The sequence below is a fragment of the Canis lupus genome, chromosome 2, assembly GCF_048164855.1.
Source record: "Canis lupus baileyi chromosome 2, mCanLup2.hap1, whole genome shotgun sequence".
In the NCBI taxonomy this organism is placed as follows: Eukaryota; Metazoa; Chordata; class Mammalia; order Carnivora; family Canidae; genus Canis; species Canis lupus.
In genome coordinates, this window is record NC_132839.1 from 54,334,655 (window position 1) to 54,351,014 (window position 16,360).

The 16,360-nt window shown below is 49.5% G+C and overlaps 1 protein-coding gene and 2 long non-coding RNA genes across 3 annotated transcripts; 1 reads left to right on the top strand and 2 right to left on the bottom strand.

Moving 5' to 3' along the window:
- Nucleotides 1–4,778: 4,778 nt before the first annotated feature.
- On the bottom strand, nt 4,779–14,747 carry ARPIN (actin related protein 2/3 complex inhibitor). The gene is made up of 6 exons (XM_072799972.1): nt 14,568–14,747; nt 13,294–13,369; nt 10,344–10,476; nt 6,869–7,075; nt 6,330–6,493; nt 4,779–5,204 (listed from the first exon to the last, which is right to left on the bottom strand). The coding sequence occupies exons 1-5, from the start codon at nt 14,657–14,659 to the stop codon at nt 6,489–6,491; spliced, it is 513 nt and encodes a 170-aa protein (XP_072656073.1). The 5' UTR covers nt 14,660–14,747; the 3' UTR covers nt 4,779–5,204; nt 6,330–6,488.
- LOC140618037 (uncharacterized) lies at nt 7,082–10,337 on the bottom strand. Its single transcript, XR_012018178.1, has 3 exons — nt 9,692–10,337; nt 7,434–7,547; nt 7,082–7,269 (listed from the first exon to the last, which is right to left on the bottom strand). It is a non-coding gene; the product is annotated as an uncharacterized lncRNA (long non-coding RNA).
- LOC140618031 (uncharacterized) lies at nt 10,022–13,793 on the top strand. Its single transcript, XR_012018176.1, has 2 exons — nt 10,022–10,160; nt 13,357–13,793. It is a non-coding gene; the product is annotated as an uncharacterized lncRNA (long non-coding RNA).
- Nucleotides 14,748–16,360: the final 1,613 nt, after the last annotated feature.

Here is a 16,360-nt window from a genome sequence, read left to right on the forward strand (position 1 = left end):
CACCTCGGTGGCTCAGTTGGTTAAGCGTCTACCTTCTGCTCAGGTCCTGGGATCCAGACCCGAGTCCCGCTACTTGCTCAGCAGGGAGTCTGCTGCTCCTTCTCCCTCTGAGCCTGTGTGCACCTGCTCTTTCTCCTCTCATAAATAAAATCTTAAAAAAAAAAAAAAAGATCGTGTACATGGGAAAAGCCTCAAGAATTTACATCTCAGCAGTGTTAGCTGCAGGGAAAAATGGGAAACAAACTATTCGGAATCAAGTTATTTATTGAATGCCTTGTTCCACATGCACATGAGAAGTATTAAATGGTCATTAAAAATAATATTGTGAAAAGTTTAGGGTATAGATAAGTGTTCATGGCGTATCTCTAAGTGAAAAGATCACACAAGGTATGCACATGGATATCCCACTGTATAAAAGACTTAAAGTAGTCTGACAGCAAGAATGAATGTGAATAATTATCAAAATATTAATAATAATTATCGTGTCTGATGGAATGGCGGCAACACAAAGTGTTGAGCGTAGGTCACTGTAACAACACTGCCTACTTTGGTCAAGTGCCTTCATCTGTAAAACTGGCATAGTATCCGTTTCCTTTACTGCAAAACTACTATTCTTTACTATAAAACTTTTCCACTTGAAAAAAATTATTCTACTTAGATGGTTGTATACACAAAATTAGTTACTGTTTGTAAGCACTTGGAACAATGCATGGCATATGATTGAGTAGTACATAAGTTAATAAACAGTGAAATTCTGGTTTTCACTTTTTGAATTTTCTAGACTAATATGTATTACTCTTGTAGCCAGACTTTTTAACTCAAAAAAAAAAAAAAAATAGCCCAAGGGCACCTGGGTGGCTCAGTTGGTTAAGCCAACTCTTGATCTCGGCTCAGGGCTTGATCTCAGAGTGGTGAGTTCAAGCCCTGCATTGGGCTCCACCCTGGGCATGAAGCATATTTAAAAAAAAAAAAATCCCAAGTCAATAAATATGCATTGAAACTTGAAAAAATGTTTCAAATGTTGAGGAGAAATATTAAAGAAAATTCTAAAACAAGAATAATGAAGGGGACCTAGCTCTACCAACTATTAAAACCTATTATAATGCTTCAAATTGTCACTATATATAGGGAGACTAATTAAAATAGAATAATAATTTAGGTACAAATTAACTTTAATATGTGTTATAGGACACATCATAACTTGTGAGAAGGAATCCAACAAATATGCTGGAATAACTGCTTACCAATTTGAAAATAAGCTATTTAGTTGTCTCACTTTAATTAAGGACCTAAATGTAAAATCAGGTGATAATGGAAGAAATTGAAACTGAGTAACATTTGAAAAGAGAATATAAGCTTAGGTGCAATAAAAATCACAAAGAATCAATAGATATATCTATATAAAGAGTTGTTTGTAAAAAGATTAACTTTTTAAAAGTGGAAAAGAACTTCTTAAAATGGTCAGTGGTTATATTTAAAATGTAAATAACTGAAAGACTTTCTCCCTCAGTATATAAACAGGCAATGAAACTGAGTAAGCAAAGAGGAAACATACTTAGGTAATGAACATGAAAAAAATGCTTAAGCTCAGTATTAATTGGGGGGAAAGGCTAATCACAAAGTATTAACTTTAAAGTACTGTTTTTACCTTATCAAATATCATTTTTTAAATGTTATTACACCCAATTCTGGTAAGGGGAGCATGAAAATGGTCCTCTCCTACAGTGCTGGTGAAATTATAATTTAGAATAACCCTTTTGGAAAGCAATTTGACAACCTAAAAAGAGTTTTACAAAAAAAACTCCTAGACTCCCTGTAATGTGACTCCTGCAAATCTGTCCCTAAAGAAATGACCACAAAATACAAAAATATGGTGGTGGGGGATTTGGGGGTGCAGGGAGGTTCTATGGGTGATATTGAGGGAACTTTATAATCTAAAACAGTTACTAACACATTAATTATATTAGCTCTAAAGAGGAATCAATTAATTACCCCAAAATTGGACCATGTTAGAGCAATTAAATGATAGTCAATCTTAAAAAACAATGGCTATGAAATCTGTGTGGCAATATGGAAAGTGATTAGGTAACATTAATTGAAAAAGGATTATCAGGGATCCCTGGGTGGCCCAGCGGTTTGGCGCCTGCCTTTGGCCCAGGGCACGATCCTGGAGACCCAGGATTGAATCCCACGTTGGGCTCCCGGTGCATGGAGCCTGCTTTTCCCTCTGCCTATGTCTCTGCCTCTCTCTCTCTCTCTCTGACTATCATAAATAAATAAAAATTTTTTAAAAAGGATTATCAAATTTTATGTGTAGGTGTGGTATAACCACCATGTACAGAACTTGCATATTCAAGGAACGAGCCACTCCCCCACCTCCATGGCTTGGCAGATACTTTTGTCTTGCTGGGAAGTCCCTTTCCTCCTCTGTCTACCTGGATTTCTTTCCATCTCCACTCCCGCCACTATACACCAAACCACTCCAGCCTCTCACTGTGACAGTCTACCAGTGGGGCTCATTGCCTTCAGTTTCTCTGCAGTCAAGTGATCTTTGGTATAAACAAATCAAATCTTATCACTCTCCCCAGAATCACTGGCTTCTAGGAAGTTGAGGATAAAGTCCTAAAATACTTAACATGCTAAAAATGCCATGCCCGATCTCCTGCCTCATCTCAACAACCTCTAACTCCACCCATTCTCTGAGCTCCAGCCACAAAGGCTTTTTCCTTCCTTCCTTTCTTCCTCCCTCCCTCCTTTCATCTCTTCCCGATCCTCCCAGGACACCAAGTCCATTGGTTCCCTAGGGCTTCCCCCACTGACACACTGGGCCTCCTGTTTTGGGATGGTGGCCTACCTACCTAACCTTGTCACATCCTTTGGCCACAGTGCTTTGGACAGCAGGATGCCTTCACTGGGTATCTCCACGCCAGATCAGTATCTCCAGTCTTCCTGCTGTTTAACCACTTCCCTGGCCACACCCATGGTTGAGGCCCCAGCATGCTCAACAGCTAACTGGCCCCATTCAGACACAGGACACCAGGGGCGCAGCTTCTGTAATAGTCAAGGTGAGAGGTCACAGGGATCTGAACAAAGAGCAACAACAGTGCAGTCCAGTGACTGGTGAGTTCAGGTGGCCTCAATGAAGTGTGAATCCCAACCCTCACAGCCATATTGTCAAGCCCAGCCTCCAATATGCAAGACTGTAAATGAAAATTGGAACCATGATAATAAATTCTGGAAGCATAATAGGACCTGCTCAACTGCCAACAGCAATAGGACCAATTTTATCCTAGGCAGATCAGCAGTTAAGGGGTTAGGCAAGTTTCCTAAAGTCTAGGAATATAACCCCACTTCACAGGGCCAGGACTCCTCTGGCCCCTGTGTCCAATGTCCTTCTGTAGGCCAAGGAAGCAAAGGACAGTGGGGGTGGGGGTGGGGGTGGGGATGGGAAGAACATGAACTTTGTTTTTGACAGCTCTGGATTTGTTTTATTTTATTTATTTTTATTTATTATTTATGATAGTCACAGAGAGAGAGAGGCAGAGACATAGGCAGAGGGAGAAGCAGGCTCCATGCACTGGGAGCCCGACGTGGGATTCGATCCTGGGTCTCCAGGATCGTGCCCTGGGCCAAAGGCAGGCGCCAAACCGCTGCGCCACCCAGGGATCCCGACAGCTCTGGATTTGAATCCTGGCTGTGCCACTTATTAGCTGTGACTCTGAGCAAGTTGCTTTAACCTCTCTGAAGCCTCTTTTCTCTCCTGTAGTCTACATGTGGAAGCAGAATAACCCAGTGAAGAATATAGAGTTTGAAATATGACTGCCTGGGTTTAAATTCCTCACCTCCATATACTATGGATAGAGACTCTAAGCTTCAGAATCATATGAAAAAAAAAAAAAAAAAGAAAAGAAAAAGAATCACATGTACCTCATGGGTTAAAAGTGACAGTTAAAGTAGGCTATTGCAAGCACTTGGCAAATATGGGTTCCCCCACTATCCAAAAAAGTACAGCATTCCTATGAAACTTTTTGTAAACTGAAATGAGAGACAGTGGAGAAGCAATCACCATTAACTTACAGGGAAAATTTTTTGAGCCTTCTTAGGCTTTTCTGAAACCTTAGGGCAGCTCTTGCTAATGCATGCACAAAATCAATTGAGATAAAGCACAGATGCTCAGACACAGTTCAAAGCTATGGAGGCTTGATGCTTGAGTATAGTTCCCTAGGACGGTGACTGGTGGAGACATTCTCACTACTTGGGGTGCATACAGACTCTATAACGGCTCCCTGCAAAACAAATGCTGAATGCTATTTTCATTTTTTCCCTTCTTTCATAAAAATGAAAACCCACTGCAGATTTCTTTTGGTTAGAAAAAACAAGTACTAAGGTAGTTCTTTCCTAAAAGCCAAGTGTCATAATGTAAACTTTTGAAAAGTGGGAGATACGTGTGCTAGCACCAGGAATTACTCAACAGTCAGTGGCTAGAATTATTATTATGGAAAGCACCTAGTGCTGTGTTTGATACACTGGGGGACTCAATACTTTTTCATTTACCACCTTCTTCTCTTGTCCCTGAGGCCAGCAGGATCCATGCCACCAAGTCTCTGCCCATTCTTAGGACATGTGGATTTCAACTCCACATCTGGTCACAGATCTGTGTGGGCACACTAGCTACCAAGGCAGTGTTCATGATCAAAAAGTCATGGCTTCCTTCTCATAGGATCACTGCTCGGCTTGAAGACTGTTTGCACCTAACAGAACCCAGTCAATGCAGAGAATCCTTTTTTGGAGATTTACTCGCTCATAAAATATTCTCAAAGTACAAAAAAAATAACAACAAAGCTGTTATCAAAATGTGGCCTTGTAGAGTCTGAGAGGTGGGGACCTGGAGGACTCATCCACTTCCTACCTCTAGAAACAAGGCTGTTATTCAGGGCAAGGGCCACCATGGAAATGTCTAGATCTAGACTCACACCAAGGGAGGGCCCCTCCATGAGCCAAAGCATGGCACTACTGCTCATGTCATGGTCTTAGGTTTGATTTTAGCAGCACTTATTCAAAGGTTATTCCATTGCAGCTGTAGGAAGAACCAGGTAAGGTTTGGCAGACTGCTCCCTTGAGCTCTAGAGTAGATGTGGATGGAAGAGACTCTCAGCAGTGCTGGTGGGACCAGAGGCACTTCACTCCCACTCACTTCAGTCATCCTAGGGGTTAAGTAAAGAGGCGTTAACAGAGTACATTTCATAGAAGTCTCCTATAAATCATCAGATAAACAAGGGTTCAATTGAGTGGTACCAGTGGCACCCTCAGCCACCTTCCTTGGCTTCCCCTCGTTAGAGCTGGCTCAGGGAGCTGGCCTGGTAGCTCCAATTATTTTTCATTCTGAGACTCACTTTATTAAGACAAATGGGAATCTAGACACTTCCTGCCCTGCCTTCTCTGGTGAATGTCATCATCTGCATCACCTAGATAAATAGCCCATTTTTCTGTGACATTGTTTTATTTTATTTTATTTTTTTAATTTTTATTTATTTATGATAGTCACAGAGAGAGAGAGAGAGAGAGAGGGGCAGAGACACAGGCAGAGGGAGAAGCAGGCTCCATGCACCGGGAGCCTGACGTGGGATTTGATCCAGGGTCTCCAGGATCGCGCCCTGGGCCAAAGGCAGGCGCCAAACCATTGCGCCACCCAGGGATCCCTGTGACATTGTTTTAAATGTTCAATTAGGGGCCTTTTCACATCAACTCAAATCTTCAGGTGAAATACACTTCAGAAAAACATATCAACTGTGGATAGACTGGAGCTCAAGTAGGGGGCTGATCTTTGGCAAAAAACAAAACAAAACAACAACAAAAAAACCCTAGTAAGGACCAAGCCAGCCATTTTTCCAGCCACTTTGGGCAGGAAGCCCAGAATGAAGGAGGAAAAAAAATGCTCATTCAGCTCAGCTGCCACAACATGTCTAATGTATTCACTTGAAGTGAAAATGTTTAGAGATTTCATGGCATCAGGTTTCATTGGTTTCCCCTCCATAGTCCATTCTTTCCATATCTTGCTTTTATCAACCTTTGGGACTTTCTTGAAGATTGGCACAGTTCTGACCCACTAAAAAGAAAGGTCTCAGGTTGCCACCCTTCATTCCCTGAAAAGAATTTTCCTGAAGCTAACACACCCTCGGGAATTCCATGGAATTCCACTAAAGCTGGGAGCATAAAATTTATGGTGCTGTGTCCCTGTCCTACACCCAATCTCAGGCCATACATCCAGAACTCCTGTCAAGAGATAAGCTATACTGACGCCAGTTCCACAGTCAACTCCCCTGACCTACCCACTCCTCATCCTCTGCCCCGTCTCCCTGCTCTCGGGTCTCTGCCATGGCTCCCTCCGAAGACTTCTGGGCCATGATGCTGTCTGTCCAGGATGCCCCTGTCTTTCCATCACCAGCAAAATTACATTTGGTTACTGTTCCAGCGTCAAGTTTGGCTAATTACTCTGAAAGAAAGAAAGAAGTTGAATGGCCCATCTCCCTATTTTGGAAACGTAGTGGGGGCTGGCCTGCTCTGCTGGGGTCTCCAAGGCCTGGGTTATACCACTATTCTCTCAGGCCTGGGTGCCCTCAAGGAGGCCCTGAGTGTGACCCTCAAGGCCCTAGATTGGAGACTTCACCCACAGAACCCACGGGATTGGGCGGCACCCCAGGATTCAGAGTGTCTAGGCTGCTGGCCCCAGGGCACTTGTCCAGAGACTTAGGAATAAATCGCAGGAATGAGCAGACTTAGTGCGCTCACTTGAGTTCTAAGCAGGAGGGGTAGAGGAGCCTCTACAGGCCATGGGGACATGAGGCCTTGTGAGGCCAGTACTGCTCACCCAAGAAGGGGCCATCGCCTCGAGTTTTCAGCCGTACTCCAGTCCCCAGCTCAAGCTCCATCGCCTCCATCTCTGACTCAGGTATCCAGAACGCCACTGTCTGGTCAGGGGTAAGGCTCTCTGTCAGTGCAAGCAGCTCTGGCTTTTGTACCAGTGCCTTCAGCATGTCAGGTGTGAGTCTGTCGGTGTCTCCCATGGCTTCCACCTCTGCAGGCACACAGCACAAGGTCATTACTGCTGGGGTACCTGGGTGGTTCAGTAGTTGAGCATCTGCTTTGGCTTAGGTGGTGATCCCGGGTCCTGGAATCAAGTCTTACATCAGGCTTCCTGAGGGGTGCCTACTTCTCTCTCTGCCTATGTCTCTGCCTCTCTCTCTCTGTTTCTCATGAATAAATAAAAATCTTTAAAAAAAAAAAAAAGACAAGAAAAAAGAAGGAGGTCATTACTGCTGTAATAGCAAGCACATAGAGAGGGTCTTTTAGGAGACCAGGTGAGGCCTGAGTGTTTTACACAGTCATAACCACCTAAAGGTAGGGCTCTGCATCCCCATGGTGCCAGTACTCACCGAGGAACTCCAGGCAGAGGGGTAATGGGCATGTGCTCTGGAACCAGGCTGCCTGGTGCAAATCTGCATGCGAGCCACGTGAGCTTGGGCAAGTGACTTAACCTCTCTCTGTGCCTGACAAGTAGAAGTGAAAATGGTACCTACCTGATAGGGCTGACGTGAGGTGTCAATGAAATGACAAACATAAAGCACTTAGCACAGTGTCTGGCACGTGGTAAACCCTCAACGAGTATAAATGTTGTAATTACTCCTTTTTTTACACAAGAGAAAACAAAGGCTTAGAGAGCTGAAGTGAGTCGCCCCAGGTCATACAGCTAGTCAGTGGAAGAGGCAGGATTCAAACCCTCCATAAATTTCTGCCGCCCTGTTGAGTCTCCAGTGACTAGACAGGGTTCTCTCCAGGCTCTAGGGTCTCCTTGCTGGGCTAGGGTCTGCTGGAATGAGCAGCGAAATGTGGCGCTCCCCATACCCTCCATTGGACTGCTCATCCCAGCCCTGGGAAAGCTCAAGGCTCAGGGAGGATTCCAAGAGCCTCATCTGCCTGCCCCAAAATGTCCCAAATCTGCAGATCCCAGGTTGGAGACTTGGGGAGGGGGAGACCAGTGTCCTAGACTGAGAAGTGAGGCTTCACGGGGCCAGGAGGACTCACAAGGCCTTGAGATCTCACAAAGGTGTGCACAGCCAGCCCAGCTCAGCAACCCGAGGCTGTCCTGCAGGTGCCCTCTCCATGCCAAGAGACTGGGGCAGGGCTCTGCTGGAGACATCAAACCCATGGAGCCCACACCCTGTTCCAATCAGGATTCCATTCAAAACTCCCAAGCTTTTTCAGGGATGCTTCTGGGGTTCCCCAGATACCTCACTCCCACCAAGGGCTTTCAAATTGCCCTACTCCTCATTCCCCACCCTGCTCAATGTCCCTCGGATGAACCACCTCACCGCCACTTCCCAAGATAACAGAAGCCAGAGGTGGGGCTACTAGTCCCTGGCCAGCATCTACCTGTCAATTTACCCATAGGCATATGAAACCTCCTCTCCTTCCCTCTGTTTGTCTCAAAGGACCACATGTCCCCTTCCTGCCTAGAGCCAGCTCCTCCATCTGGGCTCCTGATCTAACACCCTCCCCCTCCTCACGGACCTGGCTCTTCTTCTCTACACTGGATCTTTCCTTCATGCCCTCCTGAATCCTGGCTCTGATACCGAGTACTGCAGACGCCCATCACCCCCAATCAGAGTCACTGGGAGCCCTTCACTGGGAGGCTGCTGGATCCTCTGCAGTCTTCACTTTACTGGGTCTCGGGCAGCACCTGATCCTTTTGCTACCTCCTCCTACATATCTCCCCGTGCCACCTTCACTGGGCCTCAGAGACACATAGGCTCCCCATCTCCCTCAGCCCCCTGCAGGGGTCCCTTCTGCTCCTTATGGGCTTCTTCCCTATTCTCCCATCATTGGTCTTCCCGAAAACAGCCTCCTGGGCTACTCCATCCATTTTTACAGTTTTAGTACTAGCAATGTGTCATGACTCCTCAACATGTGCTGCCAGCCCAGCCTACTTCCTGGGTTCTAGAACTGTATTTCCAAGACCTCAGGGGACATTGACCTTTGCCTAGAAGTGTGACCACACATCCCACGCAGAACTCTTCTTCCCCCAACACCTGCACCCAAGCCCAAACCCCAAGGTCATCCCTGATTCCTCCTCATTCTCCCCATCGCCAAACTCCAAGGCCACTGTCCCTCCTCTGTCTTGAGTCTGTCCAGTCTCTCCATCCTCACTGACAGGCCCTTATTCTGGCCATCGCAGCTCCCAACAGGCCTGCTGGTCTCCCTTGTTTTTAAAAACTATTCTATTCATGTTACTTGCCTACTTAGAACTACTCACGACTCTGGAGCCCTTCTCCACCTGGCCCCTGCCTCCCTAAGGGCTTCTCCTCACCTGCATCATGAGCCCCCAGCACCCAGCATGCCTTGGCACACAACCCCCTCCTGAAACACCCTTCCAAGCTCTAGTACCCTGCTGATTCCTACTTTCCTTTCAGCATCCTATAACAGTGTTCCCTTCTCCAGGGCAGCCCTTGACCATCCTGCCTGGGCCCAGAGCCCCTTCTCAGTCAGCTCCAGTCCTCGGCCTGTCCATCTCCTCTACCAGACTGAGGACATCTCGAGTGCAGGTCTAAGTGTTGTTCATCCCTGGACCCTTGGCATGTGGCTCAGGACCTGGCACAGGGCAGATGCTCATTAAATATTCAGAGAATGGGGGTACCTGGGTGGCTCAGTGGTTGAACGTCTGCCTTTGGCTCAGGTCAGGATCCTGGGGTCCTGGGATCAAGTCCCACATTGGGCTCCCTGCAGGAAGCCTGCTTCTCCCTCTGCCTATGTCTCTGCCTCTCTATCTATGTCTCTCATGAAAAAAAAAATCTAAATATTCAGAGAACGAACAGACAACTGAAATATGGACAGGATGATGGATGGATTCTCCTTCAACCTCGAAACCTCCTTCCACGGGGCAGACATCAAACAGGTCCTTGTAGAGCCACAATTGGAAAGATGGATGAGGTCACAAAGGGCCTCAGAATCTCAAGGGAATTTGGGCCAGAGAATGGAGGCTGCCAGGGGCCTGGCCTGGGCTCTGCACAAAGGTGGTGAGTCCCCAGAGCCAGGTACTTGGATGACTCTGCCAGACTGAGGGAATCGGCAGGAGTTGGAAGGCCAGTTAGGCCCTTGGGATTGAGGTGGGGCACTGGGGATCCTCTGAGTGAATGGTGGGCAGGAAAGAGTCCAGTCAGGGGCCCTCAGGCCAGACACACACTTCAAGGCCACCCACACTGAGAAGACACTCCAAGGGGCCCAGAGAACCCAGAGACACAGAAAGGCCACAGGGGGGCCCTAAGGGAGGAAGGATGGAAGATACCTACTGTAGGATGACATGAGGAAGCCCGTGTTCACCTTCCTGGTGGCGCTGAAGTTGGGCTCGATTTCATTTCCCTTGGGGTCAAACTTCCGGCAATGGATGCGATTGGGCCTGATGTACAGCACATAGTAGCGCTCCTGGGGCGAGAGAGAGAGAGAGAGAGAGAGAGAGAGAGAGAGGAGGCTTTTTCACTCCCCGTTCCCTCCAACACACGCACTCCCCACAGGGAGGGCTCCACTGCAAACCATCTCCAATCTCTCCCTCCACCCCGAATCCCACCTCAGCTCCAAAAGATATTCAAGCTGGGCAGATGCCCCCCTTCCAATCAATATTTATGGGTTAATCCAATCATGTGCTTAGTACAGCACCTGCCACACCTAATAAACCATGTAGACAGCTGTGAGATGGCCGACTCTGGGTCTGACTCCAAAGTCTCCACCCAGCCAGACACAGAAAACCATAACCCAAGCACCAAGAACCCCAAATACTGTGACACAGGAGTGAAAGAAGCCAAAGTGTCCTGGAAAGGGCATTGTAAGGGCCACGACTGTGCCCTTCCAACATAGGTGGGACCTGAAACAAAAATCCTTCCTAGCCTCAGTTTCTCCTGTGGCAAGGGGATAATATAGCACGTTATCCTATGTTCAGGAATGTTGTAAAGGTCCACTGAGATGATAGAGGAGCAAGCCCAGTGTAAAACACGGAGTGTGCTGTCAATGCTGTTTGCCAGCTACTCTAATCCAAGTAGGTGGATGACATGCTCCCAAAGATTGAAGAAGAGGAATCCACTTCATAGGAGAAACATAAAAGGGAAGGTCTCGAAGGGTGAAGAAACCCACAACTGCAAGATATAGGGTGTAGGGAGACTATTAGAAGCCTGGGACAGGTAAGAAATAAATTCAAGGTCCTGCATACGTGTCTGAGCCACAACTAGAGGGTGCTCAGAGCCATCATGGGTGCCCAGGCTGGCAATGCAAGTAGGATCAGTTTGAGATGGGCCTTAAATTGGTATTTGGAGTTTAGACTTTATCTGGTAGACAAGAAGGAATCTCAAAAGGTTTTTGAGCAGCAGTGAGATCCTCAGAGATGTCTTTCAGGAAACAAGTTGGCAGCAGGGCAAGAATGAGCGTTAGGAGCAGCCAGAAAGCAGGAGGGGCAGGTGCGAGGTGTGATGAGGACAGGCCAAGTTCCTGAGGCCTATCTGAGGCCAGTGGAAAGAGGAAGGGCAGGACAGGGGAAGGGATGGTCCAGGTAGGAGGCCAATAGGACCAGGCATTGCCGGCCTGGGGGAGAGGGGAGAGGAGGAAGAGACAGTGGAAGTCTGTAGGCCTGTGGCCAACTGCTGGCTGGAAGGTCTACTGCCTTATCATTAGGAAGGGAGAACTCAGAGAAAGCAAGTTTGGGCAGGGCTAAGAGAATGCTCTGCCCTGAGGGCAACTGAGGTAGGCCAACTACTCTACATTAGGCTGGAGCTACTACTACAGGCTTTGCAGCGCATGCACGGGGGGGGGGGGGGGGGGGGGGGGGGGGTTGTTGTCTGCATTGCTGTGTCCACCCTGCTGACTTGCATACTAAGGAAGGGGTGAGGGAGCAGAGGCTCTCCCTGGGGCTGTAGGACAGCAACAGGCTCTGAGAGTAGCACCAGGCCTCTAGCTTGCCTCCGGGACACTGAGGTGAGCTCAGCTTTACAGGTAAGGTGGTCAGCACAGTAGACAGGCGCTATATGAAAGGGGGTGGAAATTCAGAACTAGCGCTCTGGAGAGCGACACCAGCAAGAACAGCAGGTGTCTGTGTACACCCAAGATGGTGATAGAGGGCATGACCCCAAGGGCATGAGAAGGCACCCATGTGGGAACTGAAGCCCCCAGATAGACTTCCCAAGTAGGCTGGACAAAGGCCCCCCACACAGCAACTTGCATCCTGCCCCAGTGTCCCTGCCTGTCTGCACAAGGAGCTCCAGGTCTGGGGCTCCTGGGTGGCTTAGTGGTTGAGTGTCTGCCTTTGGCTCAGGCCGTGATCCTGGGGTCCTGGGATTGAGTCCCACATCAGGCTCCTGGCAGGGAGCCTGCTCCTCCCTCTGCCTATGTCTCTGCGTCTCTCATGAATAAATAAATAAAATCTGTTTAAAAAAAAAAAAAAAGGATCTCCAGATCCACAGTACTGACCTGCTGTATAAAAATCCAACATTCCAAAGTGTTTAACCACACACAGTGGTGTTCAAAAACCAGCGAGCCCATGCCAAGAGATTCACCACTTTGCAAATGGGGAACTTCAAGGCTCCTTCTCAAATTCACCAGAACATTTAAAATAATGCAATTCCAAAAGAATTCCAAGGACATGCAACCTCCCAAGAACAGATGGCATACCCAGAAAGGGGAAGGTCACTGCTGATCTCCCCCGCCCCCACCCCCCACATGCTGCTAACCCCACTCTGATCTTATCCATCAGGCCCTAGGGCAGTGGGAACCACCAGACCAGAAGCCAGGAATCTGCCCCCTCACTCAGCCCTCCCAGAATAAAGAGCCACTCATCCTGCCCACCCAGCAAGGCTCCCAGCACTCTAAACAGAAGTGACAGGACCTCTTTGGAGTACCTTCCAGCCTTGTAGCACCCAACACCTCAGCCAGTGAACCAATCACCTCACCCCTTCCTACTCTCAACCCTCCCAATCCCGGCCCCAAACCTGCCTTTGGGGTTAGGGCTGGTCTGTCTTGTCAGCAAGATCCCAGGCCTTGCCATCTGTTCTCAGCCCAGCACCATCTCAGTTGACCCCTTTCCACCCAGGGGCCCCTTTGGCCTACTGTCTCTCAACCCATCCCCTACCTGTCCACAAACCCCTCCGGGAGTGAGTTGCCCAAGTCTGGGCACTGGCAGAGCCAAGCACAGGGAGATGCCTTGGTGGGTGAGGACCGTGAAGCCAGTGCCCTGTGGGAGTCCCCAAGGAAGCCTCTCACCTTTTTGTCATGGGCATCCAAGATGCTGTGCCGAGACACATCTACCAGTTCTCCCTCCAGCAGGACGCCTTCTCCCCTGGGGATGAGAGAGAAAGAAGGGATTCACTGGTTCCGTCAGACCTCAGAGAAGAACTACAACTACAAGTTCAACGTCCCAAGCCAAAGTCTATACTGAGGACAGAAGTGTCTCCTACAGGCCTGGACCCTGAGCAGGCCTGGTACTGAGCAATGCTTTTCTTTGTGCTTCCCACAAAGAAAAGGGGAAGCACAAAGGAATGGGGGCCTCCATTCCTCCCAAGGCCCCAAAGGCTGGGGCTCTGCACAGAGGGTAGGGGGTTCCCCCTGGGGCTATAAGACCAAGCTGTGGCCCCTCCTGCAAGGGGTTACTGTAAGTAGAGCCTCAGAGTAACAGCCATTTCATTCTGCTTCTGTGATTATGACAGCATGAGACCATGTAAGCGAAGGTGTTTGTAAACTATTAAATGCTTACTCAATATAAAGGATTTTATTTTTGTATTTTAATTTGAGGGAGGGGTCTGAGCTGCTATAAAGTATCCTCCTTTTTCACCTGTTAAAAAGCACTTTCTATTCCTCTTCTCATTCATATCCACTTAGATGTGGGTAAACCCAAACTCCTAAGTTTTAGGACTAGCCCAAGATCGCCGGGTCCCTCTCAGAGAGGAACTAGATCAGCGCTTCCCGCTTCTAGTTTGCATTTTAAAAGCAGAACCTGGGGCTTCCTTTTGTAGAGCCACGGAAATGGAGAGGGGTGGGGACTCGATCGAAGGGATGGGGACCAAAATGGAAACTCCTACTTCACCTGCCCTACCCACCGCCTCACCTCCGAATACGTCAGTGTCCGTACCTGCAAATGGAATGACCCATTTGTTCCCCCCCGCGCCCCGAGCCCTCCCGCGGCCACGCCAGGCCGCCGCCCCGCGCTGGTTCCCCGCGTCCGGCTCCCGCACGGCGTCCTCCCTTCCGGGGCGGGAAGAGCGGCGGCCTGTGCCAGGGCCTGCGGACCCGGCGGCGAGGCAAGCGGCAGGAGCTCAGAGTCGCGGCCGGGGGGCGGGGACCGACAAAGGCCGGAGCCTCTGCGCTCCGTTGAGGCGTCGGGAGGGCCCTGGGGCCAGGGGGAGTCTCGCGCCGATCTGTGTCCTAGGGGGCGCGCTCCAGCCGCAGGGTCCCGCCTTCCCGCCCGGAGCCCGGAGCCCGGAGCCCGGCTGCGCGCCCCGCGGGGTCGGGGAGGCGGGCGCAGAGGGCGGCGGGCCTACCCCTGGTGGGCGGCGGGGTCCCAGGCCCCCGGGAGCCGCGCGCTCCGCACCGCCTTGTTCCGGAGGGCGCAGTCGTGGTAGATGCGGCTCATGACGCGCGCGGGGCCTCGGGCTGGGCGCGGGGGCAGCGCGGGGGACGGCGGCGGGGAGGGGCGCACCGGCTTCCCAGCGGCGGATCCAGGAAGGGCGCGGCCCCGGCCTGGCCCGGCCCGGCCCGGCCCGGCGGGATTTAAAGGGGCCGAGCCCCATTCCTGCGGCGGGACGGCGCGCGCGGGGGAGGTGGGCCTCCCGGAAGACCCGCGGCTGGGGGCTCGGCGTTGGGGAGTGCGGGGAGCCGCGTCCTCCTCTTTCTTGGTACTGGACGGAGACCCCCGCCCCAACACACGCATAAAGGGGAAATTGAGGCCGAGAGATCCTAATAGGATCGGCTCTGGAGGGAGCAGGAATGAAGAAAAGGGAACAGCCCTCTGGGATGGCGGGATGCTCAGCACTGAAGCCGCCCATTATGCTGCGGCTGTGGAAGGGGTTCCTGGGATCCGTGTCGAGGCTTGGGCGTCAGAGCAAGGACACATTAAGGTTGAATCCCAGCTGTGTGAGCGTGAGCAAGTTTCTCAACCTCTCGGAGCCCATGCTTCCTCCTCTAGGGGGTCAGTATCAGAGGGGTAATAAAGATTCTTTTTTTTTTAGATTTTATTTATTGAGAGACACACAGAGAGGCAGAGCCATAAGCAGAGGGAGAAGCAGGCTCCCTGCAGACAGCCGGATGCGGGATTTGATCCCAAAACCCCGGGATCACAACCTGAGCCAAAGGCAGATGCTCAACCACTAAGCCCCCCAGGTGCTCCGGTGGTAAAGATTCATAAATTCACTCTAGAACATAACATTTCCCCTCTCTGCCGTCCCACACAGTTCTTGAGCCCCTCCCCAGCTCCCTACTGCCTTTTGCCCATGTATGTAACAATGTAGAGAGGCACTTTCCAAGCCTAGGTTCAGGAGCTTATTTTGATCCTGGGAACTTGGGGAGCCTTGGTTCTGCCGTTTGAGAAGGAACCCTTGAACCCATTCATTCATGGAATTCATCTGTGGCCTCTGGGGGGAGCATTCAAAAGGGGAGTTGGCCATTTAGATACCTGGGAGCCGAAGATGAGCTGTCAGTGGTAAAAGCAGCACACTCCCCCCCCCGCCCCCCCCCACACACACATTAAAACTTTGGTGGGTCCTAGGCACTTTTGTTTTCAAGGCTCCTTCCTCGATTAAAAAAATATTTTTAATTATATTTTATGGGTGGGTTGACATAAAAATGAATGTATTAATATTATATATGAAAACATTTTCTTCAGCCTAAAAATTCTTTTTTTTCTTCTAATTTTAAAGAAATTAAAACATTTTCATGGGTCATAGGCTTTGTGTCAAGTGGATTAGCCCTTCCCTCCCCCCTCAGTCTGGCCAACCTGACTGTTCCAGAAAGTCTGAGAGAGAAGGACAAGAGCCCTAGTGGGAAGCCCTTCTGAGCAGAATCATCTTTGGGCTTTCTCTTTTCAAAACTCGCCCTGACTGATTAAGGGAACTCCTACAACTTAATAGCAAAAAAACCTAATAACCTGATCAAAAAATGGGTAAAGGAACTGAATAGATATTTCTCCAAAGAAGACATACATGGGGGGTACCTGGGTGACTCAGTGATTGAGCGTCTGCCTAGGTCCTGGGATGGAGTCCTGCATTGGGCTCCCTGCAGGGAGCCTGCTTCTCTCTCTGCCTGTGTCTTTGCCTCTCTCTCTGTGTCTCTCATGAAT